The sequence below is a fragment of the Pelophylax lessonae genome, assembly GCF_965119305.1.
Source record: "Pelophylax lessonae genome assembly, chromosome: 8".
Taxonomy (NCBI): Eukaryota; Metazoa; Chordata; class Amphibia; order Anura; family Ranidae; genus Pelophylax; species Pelophylax lessonae.
Genome location: NC_138775.1, coordinates 142,723,055 through 142,742,255, shown reverse-complemented (window position 1 = coordinate 142,742,255; position 19,201 = coordinate 142,723,055). Strand labels below are relative to the sequence as shown.

The 19,201-nt window shown below is 44.5% G+C and overlaps 1 protein-coding gene across 1 annotated transcript in view; it reads left to right on the top strand.

Annotated features, from left to right (window-relative positions):
• The window catches only part of MYH9 (myosin heavy chain 9), a 215,191-nt gene that overhangs the window by 90,677 nt on the left and 105,313 nt on the right, over positions 1-19,201 (top strand). The window contains exons 9-12 of the mRNA XM_082266538.1: positions 326-469; positions 1,751-1,846; positions 18,055-18,173; positions 18,261-18,413. Coding sequence (XP_082122664.1) covers positions 326-469; positions 1,751-1,846; positions 18,055-18,173; positions 18,261-18,413 — 512 coding nt within the window. The remainder of the gene's footprint in view (positions 1-325; positions 470-1,750; positions 1,847-18,054; positions 18,174-18,260; positions 18,414-19,201) is intronic.

The window sequence follows — 19,201 nt, the reverse complement described above, 5'->3', positions numbered from 1 at the left end:
CCTTTTTATAAGAAAAGCGAATGATTGGCTGAGATTTGCTTTAGAGAATACTAGTTTTTTCTGGTACTGGGCACTTATTGTATATCCATAGCATGTGAGTAAAACATTAGCATGTGAGCAAAACATTCACAGTATTGCTTTGCTTTAATCGATCTACTGCTTAACTATACGCTTTTTGGTCAGCAGTAGTAGTTTACTGATCATTGTTGCATTGTGCCCCTGGCATATACTTCCCTCATAACCCAAACTATAGGTAAACTGTTCTTGTTACTAAAGTTTGCAAAATACTTCTTGTTCTAAGCTGCAACTTGCAACTCTCTTGCAGATGAACTCCTTTTAGAGCCATACAATAAATATCGTTTCCTTTCCAATGGCAACGTTACAATTCCTGGTCAGCAAGACAAAGATCTTTTTCAAGAGACTTTGGAAGCAATGAAGATCATGGGATTTCCTGATGATGAGCAAATTGGTAGGTGTTCATACATGATGTACAGTTAACCACAGGGCTTTTGATAAGAGAACATTAAATAAGCGCCCAATTAAATACTTGCCCAAACACTTCAAGTATTTGTAAACCTACTAAAACTTTATTTTAACATGTTTAACAGATTTTCTAACCACTTTTTTGAACCCTTTTAAACTACAGCATTCATGGAAAAAAAATACCTGTTAATGTTGCTATTGGTGTTACTAATCCCAAAACAGTAGAATCAGTCTGTATATGATGTAAAGCATGCTTGTTATATTCACCCAAGAGGTTATTCCTGCGTATTGTATAAAAAGGCTGTTTGACCCTGTGTTCACTGTTCCTTGCCCCCTTCCACTGTCCCCAATCCATCTCCTGATGGAACACAGCCTTAGAGGCACTCTGCACATTCTCAATTTTGTGTGGATTGCTAGTTTTTTTCCTACTGTCCAGGCAGGCCAGGCAGGAAGTAGTTAAAACACGCCTTACTCAGGCATGTTCACTGTGTCACAATCTAGAAACCTGACCTTAGACATGCCATGTAGCCTTTGCTGAAGTGCATGTAAATAAATGGTTAAGAGGCTGCAGGAGATTAACAGCACTAATGTAGCAAAGAATGACAAAGGTGGATGAGTATTCTCTTAAAAAAAAAAAAGATGGCCTTTTTTTTTTTTTTTTTTTTTATGCAAGCCAAATGTCAGCTTTTCCTCAAGTAGCTTTTCCTCAAAGAAAAGATTTGATCTATTAAAGGCTAATTCGGAATTCAAAAAAATTCTTCTTCCCTACTGAGCTTACACAGAACGGTCCAATAGCTCTCCCATTTTGGAAGTCCTCCTCCATAAACATTGCAGGTAGACCACGCCTCTTCTCCCTCACAGTAGAGTGAGGGCAGCAGAGCCATAGGCTCCACCTACTGTTGATGTCTTCTATGACACCAGGAAGAGGAGAGCGGTGAGCAGTCTGGGACAGTGCTGCAGCGGTGAGAGAAGGTAGGTGTTTAGAGAATGGGCAGGCAACAGGGCAATTTTTTACCTTAATGCAGGAACTGCATTAAAGGAAAAAAAACAGGATTTCTCTCAACTTTATAGTGGTTCTAAAGTCACTAACACTTAACCTCCTCCCTTAACCTAACTCAGATTTGTTCAGTAGATGGGAACTGTAGTTGTATGCAAAACTGGCCCCATCTTTTAAATCTCCCTACTTGTCCTTATGTGTTAGCTGGCCTTGTGAACTAATGAAGCTCAGTATCTTTTTTTTTTTTTTTTTTTTTTTTTTCCCCACCAGGGTTGTTGCGAGTTGTGTCTGGAGTCCTGCAGCTGGGAAACATTTCATTTAAGAAGGAGCGTAACACAGATCAGGCTTCCATGCCTGATAACACAGGTATGGGGCTCTTAAATTAGTGTGGCTGTGGGTTGGATATTAAAACAAATGCTACTGGAAGTCTTGTCATCTTTATCTTGCCTATTTCTAAAACGATATCTGGAGACTTCAGCTTTTTATTTATGCCAGGAGGCAAGAACACAAACCCTCAATGGGAAATTCCAACAAACTAATGTTAATGTCTTGGAGACATATTCTCCAATAAGTTACTCTACATTATGGTGAATCATAAATCATAGATGGGTAGAATTTTGAACAAAAATTCTCAGTAAAATGTGTAAAGTTTTTTTTTTTTTTTTTGTTTTTTTTTCTTCCCGCTTAATGATTGGTCATATTGACGTTTGTTTTCGACTGCAGTGATAAAATTTAAGGAGCAGGGTGAGAAATTTCTTTAATGAATACAGTGGGTACGGAAAGTATTCAGACCCCCTTAAATTTTTCACTCTTTGTTATATTGCAGCCATTTGCTAAAATCATTTAAGTTCATTCTTCTTCCTCATGAATGTACACATAGCACCCCATACTGACAGAAAAACACAGAATTGTTGACATTGTTGCAGATTTATTAAAAAAGAAAAACTGAAATATCACATGGTCCTAAGTATTCAGACCCTTTGCTCAGTATTTAGTATAAGCCCCCTTTTGCTCTAATACAGCCAGGAGTCTTTTTGGGAAAGATGCAACAAGTCTTTCACACCTGGATTTGGGGATCCTCTGCCATTCCTCCTTGCAGATCCTCTCCAGTTCTGTCAGGTTGGATGGTAAACGGTGGACAGCCATTTTTAGGTCTCTCCAGAGATGCTCAATTGGGTTTAAGTCAGGGCTCTGGCTGGGCCATTCAAGAACAGTCACGGAGTTGTTGTGAAGCCACTCCTTCGTTATTTTAGCTGTGTGCTTAGGGTCATTGTCTTGTTGGAAGGTAAACCTTCGGCCCAGTCTGAGGTCCAGAGCACTCTGGAGAAGGTTTTTGTCCAGGATATCCCTGTACTTGGCCGCATTCATCTTTCCCTCGATTGCAACCAGTCGTCCTGTCCCTGCAGCTGAAAAACACCCCCACAGCATGATGCTGCCACCACCATGCTTCACTGTTGGGACTGTATTGGACAGGTGATGAGCAGTGCCTGGTTTTCTCCACACATACCGCTTAGAATTAAGGCCAAAAAGTTCTATTTTGGTCTCATCAGACCAGAGAATCTTATTTCTCACCATCTTGGAGTCCTTCAGGTGTTTTTTAGCAAACTCCATGCGGGCTTTCATGTGTCTTACACTGAGGAGAGGCTTCCGTCGGGCCACTCTGCCATAAAGCCCCGACTGGTGGAGGGCTGCAGTGATGGTTGACTTTCTAAAACTTTCTCCCATCTCCTGACTGCATCTCTGGAGCTCAGCCACAGTGATCTTTGGGTTCTTCTTTACCTCTCTCACCAAGGCTCTTCTCCCCCGATAGCTCAGTTTGGCTGGACGGCCAGCTCTAGGAAGGGTTCTGGTCGTCCCAAACGTCTTCCATTTGAGGATTATGGAGGCCACTGTGCTCTTAGGAACCTTAAGTGCAGCAGAAATCTTTTTGTAACCTTGGCCAGATCTTTGCCTTGCCACAATTCTGTCTCTGAGCTCTTCAGGCAGTTCCTTTTTAACCTCATGATTCTCATTTGCTCTGACATGCATTGTGATCTGGAAGGTCTTATATAGACAGGTGTGGCTTTCCTAATCAAGTCCAATCAGTATAATCAAACACAGCTGGACTCAAATGAAGGCGTAGAACCATCTCAAGGATGATCAGAAGAAATGGAAAGCACCTGAGTTAAATATAGGAGTGTCACAGCAAAGGGTCTGAATACTTAGGACCATGTGATATTTCAGTTTTTCTTTTTTAATAAATCTGCAACAATATCAACAATTTTGTGTTTTTGCGTCAATATGGGGAGCTATGTGTACATTCATGAGGAAGAAGAATGAACTTAAATGATTTTAGCAAATCGCTGCAATATAACAGAGTGAAAAATTTAAGGGGGTCTGAATACTTTCCGTACCCACTGTAAATCTAACGGTACATGTTTATTTTTTTTTGTCCATATTTACTTCAAAATCAAATGTCAAAAGATTTGCTTTTAAGTGACATTTGAATGTTCGTTCAAAATTATATACATCTAGCCATTTTTGCTTATGCCAAATAAAAGTGGTGCTTTTGTGCAGCTCAGAACATTGAGGAGATCTTGTTGTGGTTTCAGTGTGTGATTCATTTAGTTTACCAGCATCTAAGTATAGCTGAAATGGCTGTTCTGGATAGTTATTTTTATCCACAATACTTTGCTTGATTTAAAGTAAATCTACTTAATGGGTGTAATGTTTTGTCATATGTTTAATTTGTTATCCTTTTGGGATCATTTAGAGATTTCCCCTAGAGCACTGTCCTAGTTGATGACTGTTTCCACGGGCAGAAAGTGAAAAGTGAATCTCTAAAAGCAGCTCGGTGTGCTGTGTTGGTTCTCGGGAGTGCTGTGTCCTGTTGCAGATTTTTTTATTTGTCATCACTGCCTGTTGAAACTGACACTAATGGTGATGGAGAAAACTCTAATCTCCAAATAAACCAGGAGGGCTGCTGATCCTTCTACACTATATCCATGTGGCGTTTGATCTGTTAATCGTTTTGATACCCTTTGTCCTTTCATTTCCTGGAAGTCTTCCACAAACCTACATGCGTCAAGAAAACATACCTGGGCATTTCCCCCCCTTCCTCCAAATGGGGTGGGGGACTGCTGCCAGGTCCTCACCCCCCCTTCCCGCCTTTACCTTGCTTTTGGCCCCAGGGATGCTTTGTGGAGCCATGCGGGGCTGCCATATTGTTGTGGCCTGTAATATAAATACATATATCTATATCTCTCTATCGTCTCTCTCTCTCTCTGTCTCTATCGTCTCTCTCTCTCTCTCTCTCTCTATCGTCTCTCTCTCTCTATCGTCTCTATAATCTCTATCGTCTCTATCTCACGGCCTTGTTGGTCCAGCATTGAAAACAACGGCAGCCATGGCGGAGGAGCCTTCTGGGCTGCAATTTTGGCAGTGGTAGCACCTTATCCCCTGGTGCTGACTTCTGGGTCTTTCCTTCTGGAACCACACGTGGAACACACTGCATTCTGGTGCTGCCGATGCCTGCCTGGTGGGGTGGGCCTTTCTCTCTGCTGCAAGATCGTGGGGTGCTCTGTTGCTGGCGACCAGGTGGTGTTACCAGTGTGGTGGGGGTGTCCTTTTAGCAGTGTGTTTTGCACATTCTGTGGGGTCCCCTTATTCCTCATGGAGTCTTTGGAGCACATTTCCTCACCTGACCTTTCAGAGGCCTCTGGGGCTCAACCATCCATTGATTCACGGACGGTCCTGGAGTCCTTTTGTGCCCCGGGTGGAGTTGTCTTTTGGATGGCGGGCTAGTAAAAAGACCCAGCCTTCCCCTGCCTCGTCTGTCTCCTCAGATCCTGAATCTGATTCTGCCGCTGCTGCCCATCCTGTGGGGTCTGCGGCCACATGCCCTGAGTTTTCTGATGGTGATAATTCCTCCACACCTGTAGCCACGCACGTAAAGGCGCTGGTGGCCATGTCTGTGCATGGTACTTTAAAAATGGAGGACGCAGCTGAAGCTGCGACGGAGGCACTGGTTCCCTTTGGCACTCACAAGTCGTGTTCGCTGGTTCCCGGACCCCTGGATTTCCCTGGTGAAAGACAAGTAGGTCCACAAATTGATAGGCTCCTGCTACAAGATCGAGTTTCGTTCTTGACCTCCGGAAAGGCTCTTTCAAACATGCGTCTGTCCCCGAACTGATAACAGGCTCTTTGGGGGTGATGCAAGACCTTTACTTCAGGGAGGTGATTGTCCCGTTTCCGACCTTGAATACTTTCAGGGGTTTTATTGTAACCTGTTCATGGTCCCAAGGAAAGCGGGCAAGGTGTGTCTAATTCTGGACCTCAAGGCACTGAACTGCTTTGTGCAGATACTGAAGTGCAGAATGGAGTCCGTTCACACAGTGGTGGCATCCCTGCATCAGGGGGATTGCCGCTTTCAACATCAAGGATTTTTACTTGCACATTCCAATGTCTGAAAATGCTCCTTCCACAGCAAAGCGGAGGAAGTGCTGGTAATAGTTTGTGGCATTGACTCTTTGGTCTCGCCACCGGTCTTCACAAAAGTGTTGGCTCCAGTGCTGTTACGCCAGCAGGGATCGCAGTGCTGAGCTTTTTGGATGACCACCTCCTGCGAGCGGAGTCCCCTACTGTTCTGGTGGACAACATGGAAATCACTATACGGACTGAGGGAGTTTGTCTGGCTTCTGAATTATCAGAAGTCTTCTCTGGTTCCTTCAACAAAGTTGGACTATCTGGGTCTGACTCTGATCTAGCCAGAGTGTTCCTTCCTCTAGACAAACTCCAGAAACTGCTGCAATTCTCCTGCGGTCCAGCAGGTGGTCTTTCCTCCGGATTTGCATGTAGGTGCTGGGCCTGATGGTTTCTACCTTCAAAGCAGTCCCGTTTGCACAGTTCCATACGAGGTCCCTGCAAAGGGAGATCTTGGCCAAATGGTATAAGTGTCTGAAGTCTCTGAAGAGTTAGATCCGGCTGAGCTGGGAAAAAAAAAGGGGTCCCTGATCTAGTGGCTTCGTTCTCCGGCTCTTCAACTGGGCAAATCCTGTCTCCCCTTGTATTAGGCAGTGGTCACCACGGGATGCCAGTCTATCTGGGTGAGGTATCTTGGGCCAGGGTCAGCTCCGCTTAGGGGGTCTGGACACTGGAATAGTCCAGCCTAACGATTAAATGTCCTAGAACTCCAAGCGAACAGGCTGTGCCTGGATCACTGGATGGATCATCTTGAGGGGTGTCCAGTGCAAATTCAGTCGGACAACGACACAGCCGTGGCTTGTGTCAATCACCAGGGGGGCACTAGAGGGTAGTCTGCATTCTACGTTGGGCAGAACACTTTGTTTTGGCCCTCTCTGCCATGCACATTCTGGGGGTGGAAAACTGGCAGGCAGATTATCTGTCGGCAGGTGTTGGATCAAGGGGAGTGGTCCCTTCATCCGGAGGGGTTTTTCATCAGTTGTGTTGGGGCACACCGGAGGTGGATCTGTTGGCGTCCTGGCTCAACAAAGGTGCAGAGGGTGGTGGCACGGTCACAGGATCCTCTGACGGACGCCACAGATGTGCTGGTGGGGCTTCCGCTGTCCCAGAAGGTGGCCTTTTTGGTAGCAATCCTCTCTGTGCCCAGGGTGTCCGAATTAGTGGCATTATCTTGTCTCTCCCCTTGGCGGTCCAGAAAGAAAAGGTGGTTCTTCGCTTGTCAGTCGTTACTTCTAAAAGTTGTCTGATTTCCATTTGAATGAGGATATGTGTTGCCTTCCCTTTTGTCCCAGGCCGAAACATCCTACGGAAGTTGCGTTGCATGCCCTGGATGTGGTTCGGGCAATTTTGGTGTACCTGGCAGCTTAGGAATTCAGACTCCCTATTTGTGCTTACGGATGGGCCTCAAAGGACTGTCTGCTTTTGTAACCATTTACGTATGGATCTGACAGGCAGTGACTTAGGCCTATTCAATCAAGGCTCAGGTTCCTCCTTTCCCTGTCAAGGCACGCTCAGTGCTTCCTGGGCCCTCTGGCGTCAGTGACGCAGGTTTGCAAGGCGGCCACCTGGTCGTTACTGCACACTTTCACAAAATTCTACAAGTGGATGTGTTGGAATTCCGCGAATGCTTCTTTTGGCCGCAAGGTTTTGCAGGCCACTGTTTAGAGGACCTGTTCCCTTTTTGGGGGTATAATGTTTTCAGGTGGGCTCCAGTTGTTTGGTTGAGCTCCTTGTACCTGGTTGACCTTGGGAATTTTCTTTGTTCCCACTCCTCATGTTTGACACTGCTTGGACGTCCCAATGGCAACAAAAGTACACCTCTAAGCCCAAATGTCGAAATTGGGCCCACTATGTCACAATTTTTTGTGGCCGCCATTATTTTCCAGCACTGCCTTAACCCTTTTGGGCATGGATTTCACCAGAGCTTTACAGGTTGCCACTGGAGTCCTCTTCCACTCTATGGTGACATGGAGCTGGTGGATGTTGGAAACCTTGCTCTCCTCCACCTTCCATTTAAGGATGTCCCACAGATGCGCAGTAGGGTTTAGGTCTAGAGACATGCTTGGCCAGTCCCATCGCCTCGGTGGCTTTAGCAAGGCAGTGGTTGTCTTGGAAGTGTGTTTGGGGTTATGTTGGAATACTGCCCTGGGGCCCAGTCTCCGAGGGGAGATCATGCTCTGCTTCAGTGTGTACACAGCACATGTTGGCATTCATTGCTCCCTCAATGAGCTGTAGCTCCCCAGTGCCAGCAGCATTCATGCAGCCTCAGATAATGACACACTTGCCACCATGCTGGACTGTAGGCATGCTACTTTTTTGTCTTTGTACTCCTCATGTGGTTGTCGCCACACACTTGACACATCTGAACCAAATTTTTATCCTGGTCTCATTAGATCACAGCACATGGTTTCTGTAATCCATATCCTTAGTATGCTTGTCTTCAGCAAACTGTTTGCAGGCTTTCTTTTGCATCATCTTTAGAAGAGACTTCCTTCTGGGACGACAGCCATGCAGACCAATTTGATGCAGTGAGCGGCATATGGTCTGAGCACTGACAGACTGACCCCTCCACCCCTTCAACCTCTGCAGCAATGCTGGCAGCACTCATATGTCTATTTCCCAAAGACAACCTCTGGATATGACACTGAACACCTGTTCGGAGTTGAACCTCTGGTAAAACTTGATTGTAGTCACTTTTGTTGCCAGCGGTTTAGACATTAATGGCTGTGTAGTGTTGGTTTGAGGGGACAGCAGATTTACTCATACAAGCTGTACACTAACTACTTTTACATTGTAGCAAAGTGACATTTCTTCAGTGTTGTCACATGAAAAATAATTTTACAAAAATGTGAGGGGTGTACTCACTTTTGTGAGATACTGTACCGTAAAATCAATCTCTTCGATGTTTGACTGACAAAAACTGAGTACCTATAGAAGAGGGGGGGAGTATACAGTTGTGCTCATAAGTTTACATACCCTGGCAGAATTTGATTTATTGGCCATTTTTCAGAGTATGAATAACACACTTTTCTTTCACTCGTGGTTGGTGTTTGGCTGAAGTCAATTTATTATCAATCAACTGTTTACTCTTTAAGACTCGGTCCACACTACCGCGACTTGTCAGCCTGACAAGTCGCAGTCCATTGACTGCTACAGGACCCGTTCTAATAGGAGCGACACAAGTCTCTCCGACTTAGAAAAAGGGTCCTGTACTACTTCGGAGCAACTTGCATAGACATTCATTATGTGAAGTCCGTGCAAGTCGCGCCCAAGTCGCGGTGCACATGACTTCACACGTCGCCCCGAAGTAGTACAGAGTCATGTCGCCATAGTGTGAACCGACTCTATAAGAGTCTATGCAAGTCGCTCCGAAGTAGTACAGGACCCGTTTTCTAAGTCGGAGCGACTTGTCGCTCCTATTAGAACGGGTCCTGTAGCAGTCAATGGACTGCGAGGGACCGCGACTTGTCAGGCTGACAAGTCTCCTGACAAGTCGCGGTAGTGTGGACCGAGTCTAAATCATGACGACAACTACCCAAATTACCCTGATCAAAAGTTTACATAACCTAGTTCTTAATACAGTGTATTGCCCCATATTGTGGTATGTGGATGAGGTGGGTTTAGGAAAGATCCTGGCGGCATGCTTCAGTCAAGGAAAGGGAAGGAGCCTCGTAGACCGGGGCCCTCCTTAGCCCATAGAAAATTATTTTGTGCTACTGGAATGGAGAATAAGGGAAATGGCAGATCTTTTAAATCTTCCCCAGGAGATTCCAAGCAACCTTGGTTGGGTAAGCCTAGAGCTAGCTTCCTCGGACCAGCAGACCAGACTCCTTCAGCATGAAGGTCTGCCCTCACCCATTATTGGGGTGGGGGGGGGGACATCTTCGCTGATTTCTGGCCCTGTGGATGACTTTGGTGACAAGATCCACAAAATATTTAGTTTGGGGTTACCCATAAAGGGGGACAGCTTGTCCTTTCGGGTTATTTTTTTTTAGGTCCTGATTGATTTACCTAGGTCTGATTTTAAGTCTGACCAGGGTGGTTCTTCCTCTGCACCAACTTCAGGGACCCCAGGCCGTGATTCGCCGGCTGATGTCCATCCTCCCCAATTTTGCATACAGGTTCTGAGTCTGGTGGTATCCACCTTCAAGACAGTTCTGTTTCAACAGTCCTACATGCAGCTCCTTGAGCAGGTTTTGCTCCACAGGAGGATACCGAAGTTTGTGACAAGGTCACAGGGGCCTCTGGCAGACACCTTAGGCTTCCAAGGGCCAGGATAGGGCCAGTATTATCCTCGGCTAAGGCTTCTTCCGTAGTTCCTGCGAGGAATCGAGAGCGAGGGTCTTCCAATCATCCTGGTGGCTGTAAACATCCCTTGGGGGCTTCCTCTCAGAAGACCAGTTGTCACAAGGGCTGGTCTACGATCCTGCTTTAGTCGCTGGTTTTAATAGCTTTAACTATTGAAAGCCAGTTACTGAGGGGTAGAGGTTTGTCTGGATCAGTGATCTCTACTATGGTGAAGGTGAGAAAGTAGTCTTCTAGCAAGATATAACATCGTATGTGGAAAGTGTAGATTTCTTGATTTGGGTCGATTGGTGCTCGTCCTCAATCCTCTTTTGTGGCTCGGATCTTAACCTTTCTTCAACAGGGCGTTGATCAGAAGTTGGACTTGAGTACCATCCAGAGCCGGGTGTTTGCACTGGCAATCTCCCCACTCCTTTTCTGTGTCTCTCCTTTTCTGTCTACAATTGGGTGTAGATCAACGTTTGGCTCTGGGCACCATCAAGGGCCAGATTTCCGCCTTGGCTATATTTTTTCCAAAGGTCATTGGCGGCAGAGTCCTTGGTTCACTTTTTTGTGCGGGGAGTGCCATCTGCCTCCTCCAGTGTGATCCCTGGTGCCACTGTGGGATCTCAATTTGGTACAGTCGGTGCTTCAAATCCCTTTTCCTTGGAGAATATTTGAGAACTTCCTCTGCTCACTGTCGCAGAAGGTGGCTTTCTAAATAGCTATTCGACATGTCATGTGTCTGAGTTGGCTGCGTTCTGTCAGTCACCTTACCTGGTGATTCATAGGGACAAAGTGGTGTTGCGACCCTGTCAGGCGTTCCTTAATAAGGTTGTCTCTGGGTTTCATTTGAGTGAGGATAGTGTTATCAGGGTTCGTACGGTCATGAAATTCCTGGAAAAGTCATGGGATTTTGACATGACACTTTCCAGGCCTGGAAAAGTATTGGAAAATGACTGAATCCCACAAGGTTTTGGAAAAGTCATGGAATTGGGAAAGGCACCACTGCAGTGGAGCAGATGCTTAATTATTTTATTGACAGTGACATAGAGCTGCACGATTTAAAGTAAAAAAATCGCGATCTCGATTCTCCTCCCGACAATCTTAACATGACCTTTGCTGCATTGTTTACATAGCTGTGAGATAGCAGAGATCGGCTCTCAAAGAAAAAAAAAAAAAGCCTCCTGTCTATTAACATCAGTCTCCCAGTTCAGTACTATAAACACAATGAAATACAATGTATCTTTTCCTTCTGTCTGCCCAGAGGAGGGAAATTTAACTTCTTAAAGACTAAACCTTTTTTGACACTTGTTGTTTGCAAGTTAAAATAAGTATTTTTGCTAGAAAAGTACTTGGAACCCCCAAACATTTATATATTTTTTTTTAGCAGAGACCCCACAGAATAAAATGGTGATTGTTGTAATATTTTATGTCACACTGTATTTGCGCAGCAGTCTTTCAAACGCAATTAATACACTTTAATGAATAACAAAAAAAAAATGAAACAGTAAAGTTATCCCAATTTTTTTTTTTTTTTTTATAATGTAAAAGATGTTACGCAGAGAATCGTGATCTTAATTCCAAGCAAAAAAATTGTGATTCTCATTTCATCCAGAATCGTGCAGCTCTACAGTGACATGACATTTTACATTGTGTAAGCGTCTATCTGCATAGGAGCAGGGTCGGTGCTACCTATAGGTAGGCGTATAGCAGTCAGGGGCAGTGCTAGGGCTGCTGAACCGCCCCTTCAGTGCTGTGCTCGGTCCCTATCCGCCCAGCGGGGAGGCGGGCAGCTTTACATTGATTTGTGGAGGAGCAGCGCAGAACCACCACTACTACTAGGTTTGAGGGGCCCAGGAGGTGAGAGCTGTGAGGGCATTTTTTTCTTTAAATGGAGGAGCAGCGCAGAACCACCACTACTACTAGGTTTGAGGGGCCCAGGAGGTGAGAGCCGTGAGGGCATTTTTTTCTTTAATTTCAGCGCGCAGGTGGATAAATCGGGCGCCGCATGTCCTGATCCTGAAGTTATGATCTGGCCGGCCACGGCAGCCACCATCCTTTCTCTTGCAGAGTGATACTCTGAAGAGTCTGTGCAGGAGTAAGAGGTGGCTGCAGGAGCAGGTGGGGGATTCCAGCGGCGGGTGCACGTGCATGCATAGTCAGGCAGCAGGACATGGAAGGTACAGTGATTACACATTACAGCCTCAGTACCAACATATTAGGCCACAGTGTTCCTACTCTATATGGCTGTATATATTGATTCTGGGCTGTACTTTATATACTAATACTGTCTATGTGTTATATTCTGACACTATGGCTGTACTGTATATACTGATTATATGGCTGTGTATTCTGATACTATGGCTGTACTGTATATACTGATTATATGGCTGTACTTTATAATCTGATACCGTGGCTGTAGTGTATATACGGATTCAATAGCTGTACTGTATACACTGATTCTGTGGCTGTAGTGTATACACTGATTCTGTGGTTGTAGTGTATATGCTGATTCTGTAAATGTAGTGTATTTACCGATTCTGTGGCTGTAGTGTATATGGCTGAGTATTCTGATACTGTGGCTTTTTCTGTATATGGCTGCATATGCTGATACTTATCAGCATATACAGTACAGACACAGTATCGGAATATAACACACAGACACAGTATCGGAATATAACACATAGACACGGAATCAGTGTATACAGTACAGCCACAGAATCGGCATATAAAGTACAGCCATATAGCACCTACTGTACTATGATCATCATAATGATCATACTGTAAACATAGTGAGATGCTTCTGCTTAGGCCTTGTTTACACTTGTATTTTGGAGGGCAGTAAAAATGTGCAGCTGAGCTGCTTTTTTTTTTTTTTTTACCACCCCCAACAACTCTTCCCTAGGGCCCTTTTCACACAACCTTTCCAACCAGGGTCGTCTTGTCTCTTTTTCAGGCAGGCCTGATCATGAGGTCCATGCAGGTCTATGGGCAGGCTGATGTAAATAGACTTGTCTGTTTACACCTACCCCCTTTTCATTCATTCAGGTCCAGAAACAAAGGGAAAAGGACTGCATGTAGGGTTACCACCTCATCCCTTTAAACCAGGACACATATTAATGACACAGGTTCTGTGGCTGATTAAGGTGGTAATTAAACTCACTTGGTACCTTAGGTGCATTAGCCTCAGAACCTGTGTAATTATTATGTGTCCTGGATTAAAGAGATGGGGTGGTAACCGGTTTCAGAGCATGCATGCGTTAGTTAACATGTATACATAGACCTTTCATGAAACATTAGGTCATAAATATTTACGTGAAGTCATGGAAAAGTCATGGAGAAGTCATGGAAAAGTCATGGAATTTTATTGGTGAAAATGTGTATGAACCCTGTGTTATTGTCCCTCTGTCCTAAGCCGAAACATCCTAAAGAAATTGCCTTACATTCCTTGGATGTAGTAAGGGCTATTTGGGTGTTCCTGGCGGTGACTGGACAGATTCAAAGATCAGATTCCTTGTTCTTAAGGATAGACCTAGTAAGGGGCAAGCCACGTTTGCTGTGTCCAATTCCAAGTGGCTTAGGCAGATGGTGGTGCAGGCCTGTTCCATTAAGGGTCAGGTTCCTCCTTTCCCCTTTTTTTTAAGCGCATTCTATGAGAACGCTAAGTGCCTCCTGGGCCATCTGTCATCAGGTGTCAAGGCGGCTATGTGATCATCTGTACACACATTTGTGACTGACGTGGGTATCCTATCCCTGTCCTCCTCACTAACTCGTGACAAAGGACCAACCAATCTCACACCCCACTGTCACTTGCGTAACAATGCTACACTCGGCTGCATCCTGCAAAGATTTTCAAGCTTGTGGGACCACTATCTAGGTGCCAGCAGGATGAGAGCAATTGTCACAAGGCTAGTTAAGCAATTAACCCTTTACGTACCACCACCTCCGTTTGGCCTGAGCTGGAGGAAGCTCGTAATTTTAGAAATACCAATTATGATTTTAAAATCGTCTGACACACACACACACACACACACACACACACACACACACACACACACACACACACACACACACTTTATCCCATACAGTAGCATTCTTCAAAAGACAGGTTCTTTGTTAGCTTGCATTAAGAGCTTAGGGACAAGGTTAACACTTTTCAAAATAAGGTTTTAAAAATGAAAAGGTCAAAGTTGGTGTGAATAAAATGTTTAAAGAAAGTGTTTCAAAGCAATAGAGACCGAATTCAGCAATTAGAAAAATAAGGTAGTTGAGGCGGAAGAATACTTGCAGTCAATGTCCTGGGTATTATCAATCAATGAGCCAGTTGTGATTGGTTCTCAAACTTTAGATGTTCCTGCTTTGATCTTACCCTGAACTCCTTGCTGGTTAGTCTCCCTTTTTTCTCTGGGATCAAAAGGGGTGTTGACAGATGCCCCGTACCAAATAAAAGAGTGGCCATGGGCTGTCCTGGAGTTATGACCATATCAGGACCCTCCTCTTTGGACCGTTTTATACCACTATTAATATCTTGAAATTATTGGTTACAATCTTTAAACTGATATCATTCAGCATGTAATTTTGCATCCAGGTATAACAAACTGAATCTCAGATAAACTTGTCACCAAGGGAATATCTGACATCTATTTGTGATAGGGTGGTCATCCATGATCTTCGTTAAGTATGACATTTCTCATCCAAATATATACTTAATACAAAAACAGTTGCAGTATGGGCCACACCCCTACATAATAAAAACCAAGGAGCGAGAAAAGATGGGGTTTTGTAGGCTCAAATGAGGTGGTCAAATTATCCAATGCCACACAATAGTAAGGTTAAAATTAGGGATGCACCGAAATTTCGGCCACCGAAATTATCGGCCGAAAATGAGCCTATCCCATTTCGGCCGATAATGGGTTAACATTGCCGAAAATAATGGCCGCCGTGAGGAAGGAGGAGGGCGCAGCGCAGGTTTTAAAAGTCCCGCCTCTGGCCGGCCGGCCGCATCTCAGTGACGTCCCTACTACTAGATGTGTGCATGAATGGACATACTGGGCGGGGCGAGCAGCCGCTATAGATACTAGAACTGTGATCCATCCCTGTCAGCTCAGCGCGACTGTGAATGAGAAGTGACCTGACACCGGGTGGGGGGAGCGGCCGCTAATAACTATAACTATGTGAGCCTTCACTGTCAGGCATCTCCTCTGACAGTGAAGGCTCACATAGTTATAGTTATTAGCGGCCGCGCCCCCCCGCCCGGTGTCGGGTCACTTCTCATTCACAGTCGTGCTGAGCTGACAGGGATGGATCACATAGTTCTATCTATAGCGGCCGCTCGCCCCGCCCTCCCGCCCGGTATGTCACTTCATTCAACACAGATCGTAGTAGTGACATCACCGGGAGGCGAGACTTTTGAATGAAGGACACCCGAGGAGGGACGCTGAGCCAGAGGTGGCGGGGGGAGGGTGTACTGCCGAGGGGGACGCTGAGGCAGTGGGGGGGGGGGGGTGCTGAGGCAGCTTACCAATGATATTAGTATTATGCAGCATGAGGGGTTAATGTATTGTCACTGCTGGTCACTCATCTATTAGTGACCGACCAGTGGCGGGTAATTAACCCCTTTGTGCTGCAATTAGTGCAACCAGTATCAGTGTTAATTAACACTGGTTGCACTGATACTGGTTGCACTAATGCAGCACAAAGGGGTTAATTAACTGCCACTGGTCGGTCACTAATAGATGAGTGACCAGCAGTGACAATACATTAACCCCCTCATGCTGCATAATACAAATACCATTGGTAATTAAATTAACCTCTTGCCAACCCATCACAGTACATATACTGTGACAGGGTGGCAGCGACAGGTGTACGTCGCTGCCTGTTTTAGGTGTATGCCCCTGTTCTATCCATTTTACATTTTTTTGGGGGAAAAAGTCATTTTCGGTTTTCGGCCAAGGGCATCCAGCATTTTCGGTTTCGGCCCAAAATTTTCATTTCGGTGCATCCCTAGTTAAAATATTTATTCATTTGGTTAGCATAAAAAACATGAAACATGCCTAGAAGACACACATACAAATAACAAATATAAAATAAAATGAAGAACACAAGGTAGGTAACCAGATAGTGGAGTCTGTCAAAGGATGGATATGGTCCCTGTACAGCCAACGCGTTTCGCTTGACTTCGCTTCTTCAGGGCTTAAGAGACCAGAGAACCAGCTAGTGTTCCCAAATGGTGCGGACCCATGGGCCAGCCAAAGCTCATGGATAGCAATTGTCTAGTAGACGTGGACCATATATCCAAATTGGAATAATAATCACCTTATAAGGCGTACTAGTGCATATACTGTAAAGGTATCTATACGCTTCTATATGATATATATATATTTTGCTTTATTGTATCCTATAGGTCCGAATGCACTAGTATGTGATTATTCAGACGCCACCATAGGGAGAGAATATGTAGCTTCCTTTGTATTAGAATGTGCACAATGGATTAGGCAGGTGATCATATGAATGGTATTCCCAGACCTCCAGGTCATATCATAGTTTATCAGAGAATATTGTGTTCAGTAATCTTAAGTGTCCTTTTTGTAAAGGGGAAGCATAACCCATTTGCTTCTCTCCGGTAGCATAACCTGCCATATACTTATTAATATGTTCCAGTCTGAGTTTATGAATCCTATGTATGATCGCTATTTACAACCCCCATTAGTTCTGGTTATCTTTAGTAGATTTGTTATCTTTAGTGGATTTGGTCAAAGTTTTATGATGGGCCTGGACAGAAGAAACAGACATCCATCCAGGACTCTGTGATTTATGTCTGAGCTCTTTTGAAGCGTAAACCCTATGCATTCCATTAATTAAATGAGGTGGGATAATATTGCTGCATGTGTAACTGTTCTGCCAGACGTGGCTGACCTATGACTGAACAACCGCTTGCTACAGCTTTTCATATGTCCAGTGCGAGACATCATTACAACATTGTTTTTTTAATAAGGAGTTTTGCAGGCTGCGGTTGCAGAGGCTTCCGCTTCTTGAGGGTGAGATTTTCTTCTTTCCTGGTGGTGAGCTCCTGTTATCTGGTTGGCTATGTTTGGCCTTGTTGGGAATACTGCGTATTGCTGTTTTTTCCCACCCCTCATATTGACACTGCTTTGGAACATCCTAATGGTCTGAACATGGAGCTGTGTCTGTCAGTGAACGAAAGAACTGGATTTTTGTCTTACCGTAGAATCCTTTTCTCGGAGGTTCACTGATGGACACAGCACCCGCCGCCCCTCTGTTGGGTTGTGTTCTGTTCTTCGGACACTGCTTGTTATAAACTGAAGTCCTTTAGCAGGAAGTGATGGTATACCCTCTGGGACTGCCCCAGGGGTGTAACCAAAAAAGGTTTCCGGCTAGTCCTACTTCTGAAGAGAGCAGCATCAAGCAATGGTCTGAAGACATGGAGCTGTGTCCGTCAGTGAACATCAGAGAAGGATTTTACGGTTAGACAAATCGTTTTTTTTGCATTAAATTAGTGGGGTTTTTTCCTGCATGAATTTGCTCTAGATCTTCATTGAATACCCCAAAATAAACATACAATACATGCCCAACTCAAGTTACACATTTTGACGTACTGTATATAGATATGAATCCTTCCTAAATCTTTGTAGAATGCCTAAGATTGACAAAGATTTGGGAAGTGTTCACTCCATAATTTAAGGTTTAGGTTAATTTCATGTGCAAATTGCTTCAGCTACAAAAAAAAAAAAAAATCCATGGTCTGATGTTTGGAAGTCCTGATTTTGTTTTTTGTTTTTTTTTTTTTTTTTTTTTTTTTTATATAGCTGCCCAGAAAGTTTGCCATCTTTTGGGCATTAATGTGAACGATTTTACACGAGCGATCCTCATGCCCCGTATTAAGGTTGGACGAGACTATGTACAGAAAGCCCAGACCAAAGAGCAGGTGAATGTTTTATCCAGTTAGAATGGGTCAATATAGTTGTTTGGCTTACTTTTTCAGTTTGTTTTAACTGTACATCCTTTTCTTTAGGCGGACTTTGCAATAGAGGCTCTTGCTAAAGCAAGTTATGAGCGTATGTTCCGTTGGCTTGTCATGCGTATCAACAAAGCTTTAGACAAAACAAAGAGGCAAGGGGCTTCATTTATTGGCATTCTGGATATTGCTGGATTTGAAATATTTGAGGTAAAATGTCAACTTCCTTTATACCTTACCTGGCATGGTGGCTGTTCATACAAAAAATGTATTTGAGAATCTGCATTTGCGATTGAATTGGATATCCCTTGGGCTTTACTTGTGGGATTTTTAAGTGGTTGTACACCTAGAAAAGTGTGAACTATCTAATCCTATTGTACAAAGATTATTTTCATTGAGCATGTGAGCTTAGTCTGACATCTAGAAGTTCTCCCTCTTGGCCCAACACCAGGAAATAATATAGGGACAACCATCCCCTATTTCAGTGTCAAACTGTGGAGAGGATACACATGCATAAACTTGCCTCCCTGTATTGCTTTGCAAAAGGTTTTCTCCACTCCCTTCTGCACTCTCTCCCTCCTTAGCTGAAAGTCTGGCACAGTGAATGTCAAAAACAAAGTGAAAGCAGGTGGAGGGCGTGTGAAGCTGCCGGAAGTGTGAAATTGCGTCTCTGCCTACCAAGTGTCAACCCTAAGCTTAGACCGGCAGTTTTAAAGTGGTTGTAAACGTCAATCACTGACTTGTACCTATAGGTACTGTAAGTCTCCTCCTTTAGGAGATATTTACACTATATGCCAATGTCTCCTGTGCTTGCGCACTGAAGAAGCGACCACCCGCACCGTTCCTTCAGAATCCTGTGCTGTAAATAGAAGCCCACCCCCCCCCCACGCGTAAGCAGGTTTGACGTATGCCAGTCAAACTGAGTTTGCCTACCCGAAAGGAAGACTGGTAAAGATGGAAGTGGCATCGATTGAATGCTTTGTTTTCAGGTAGGTTTC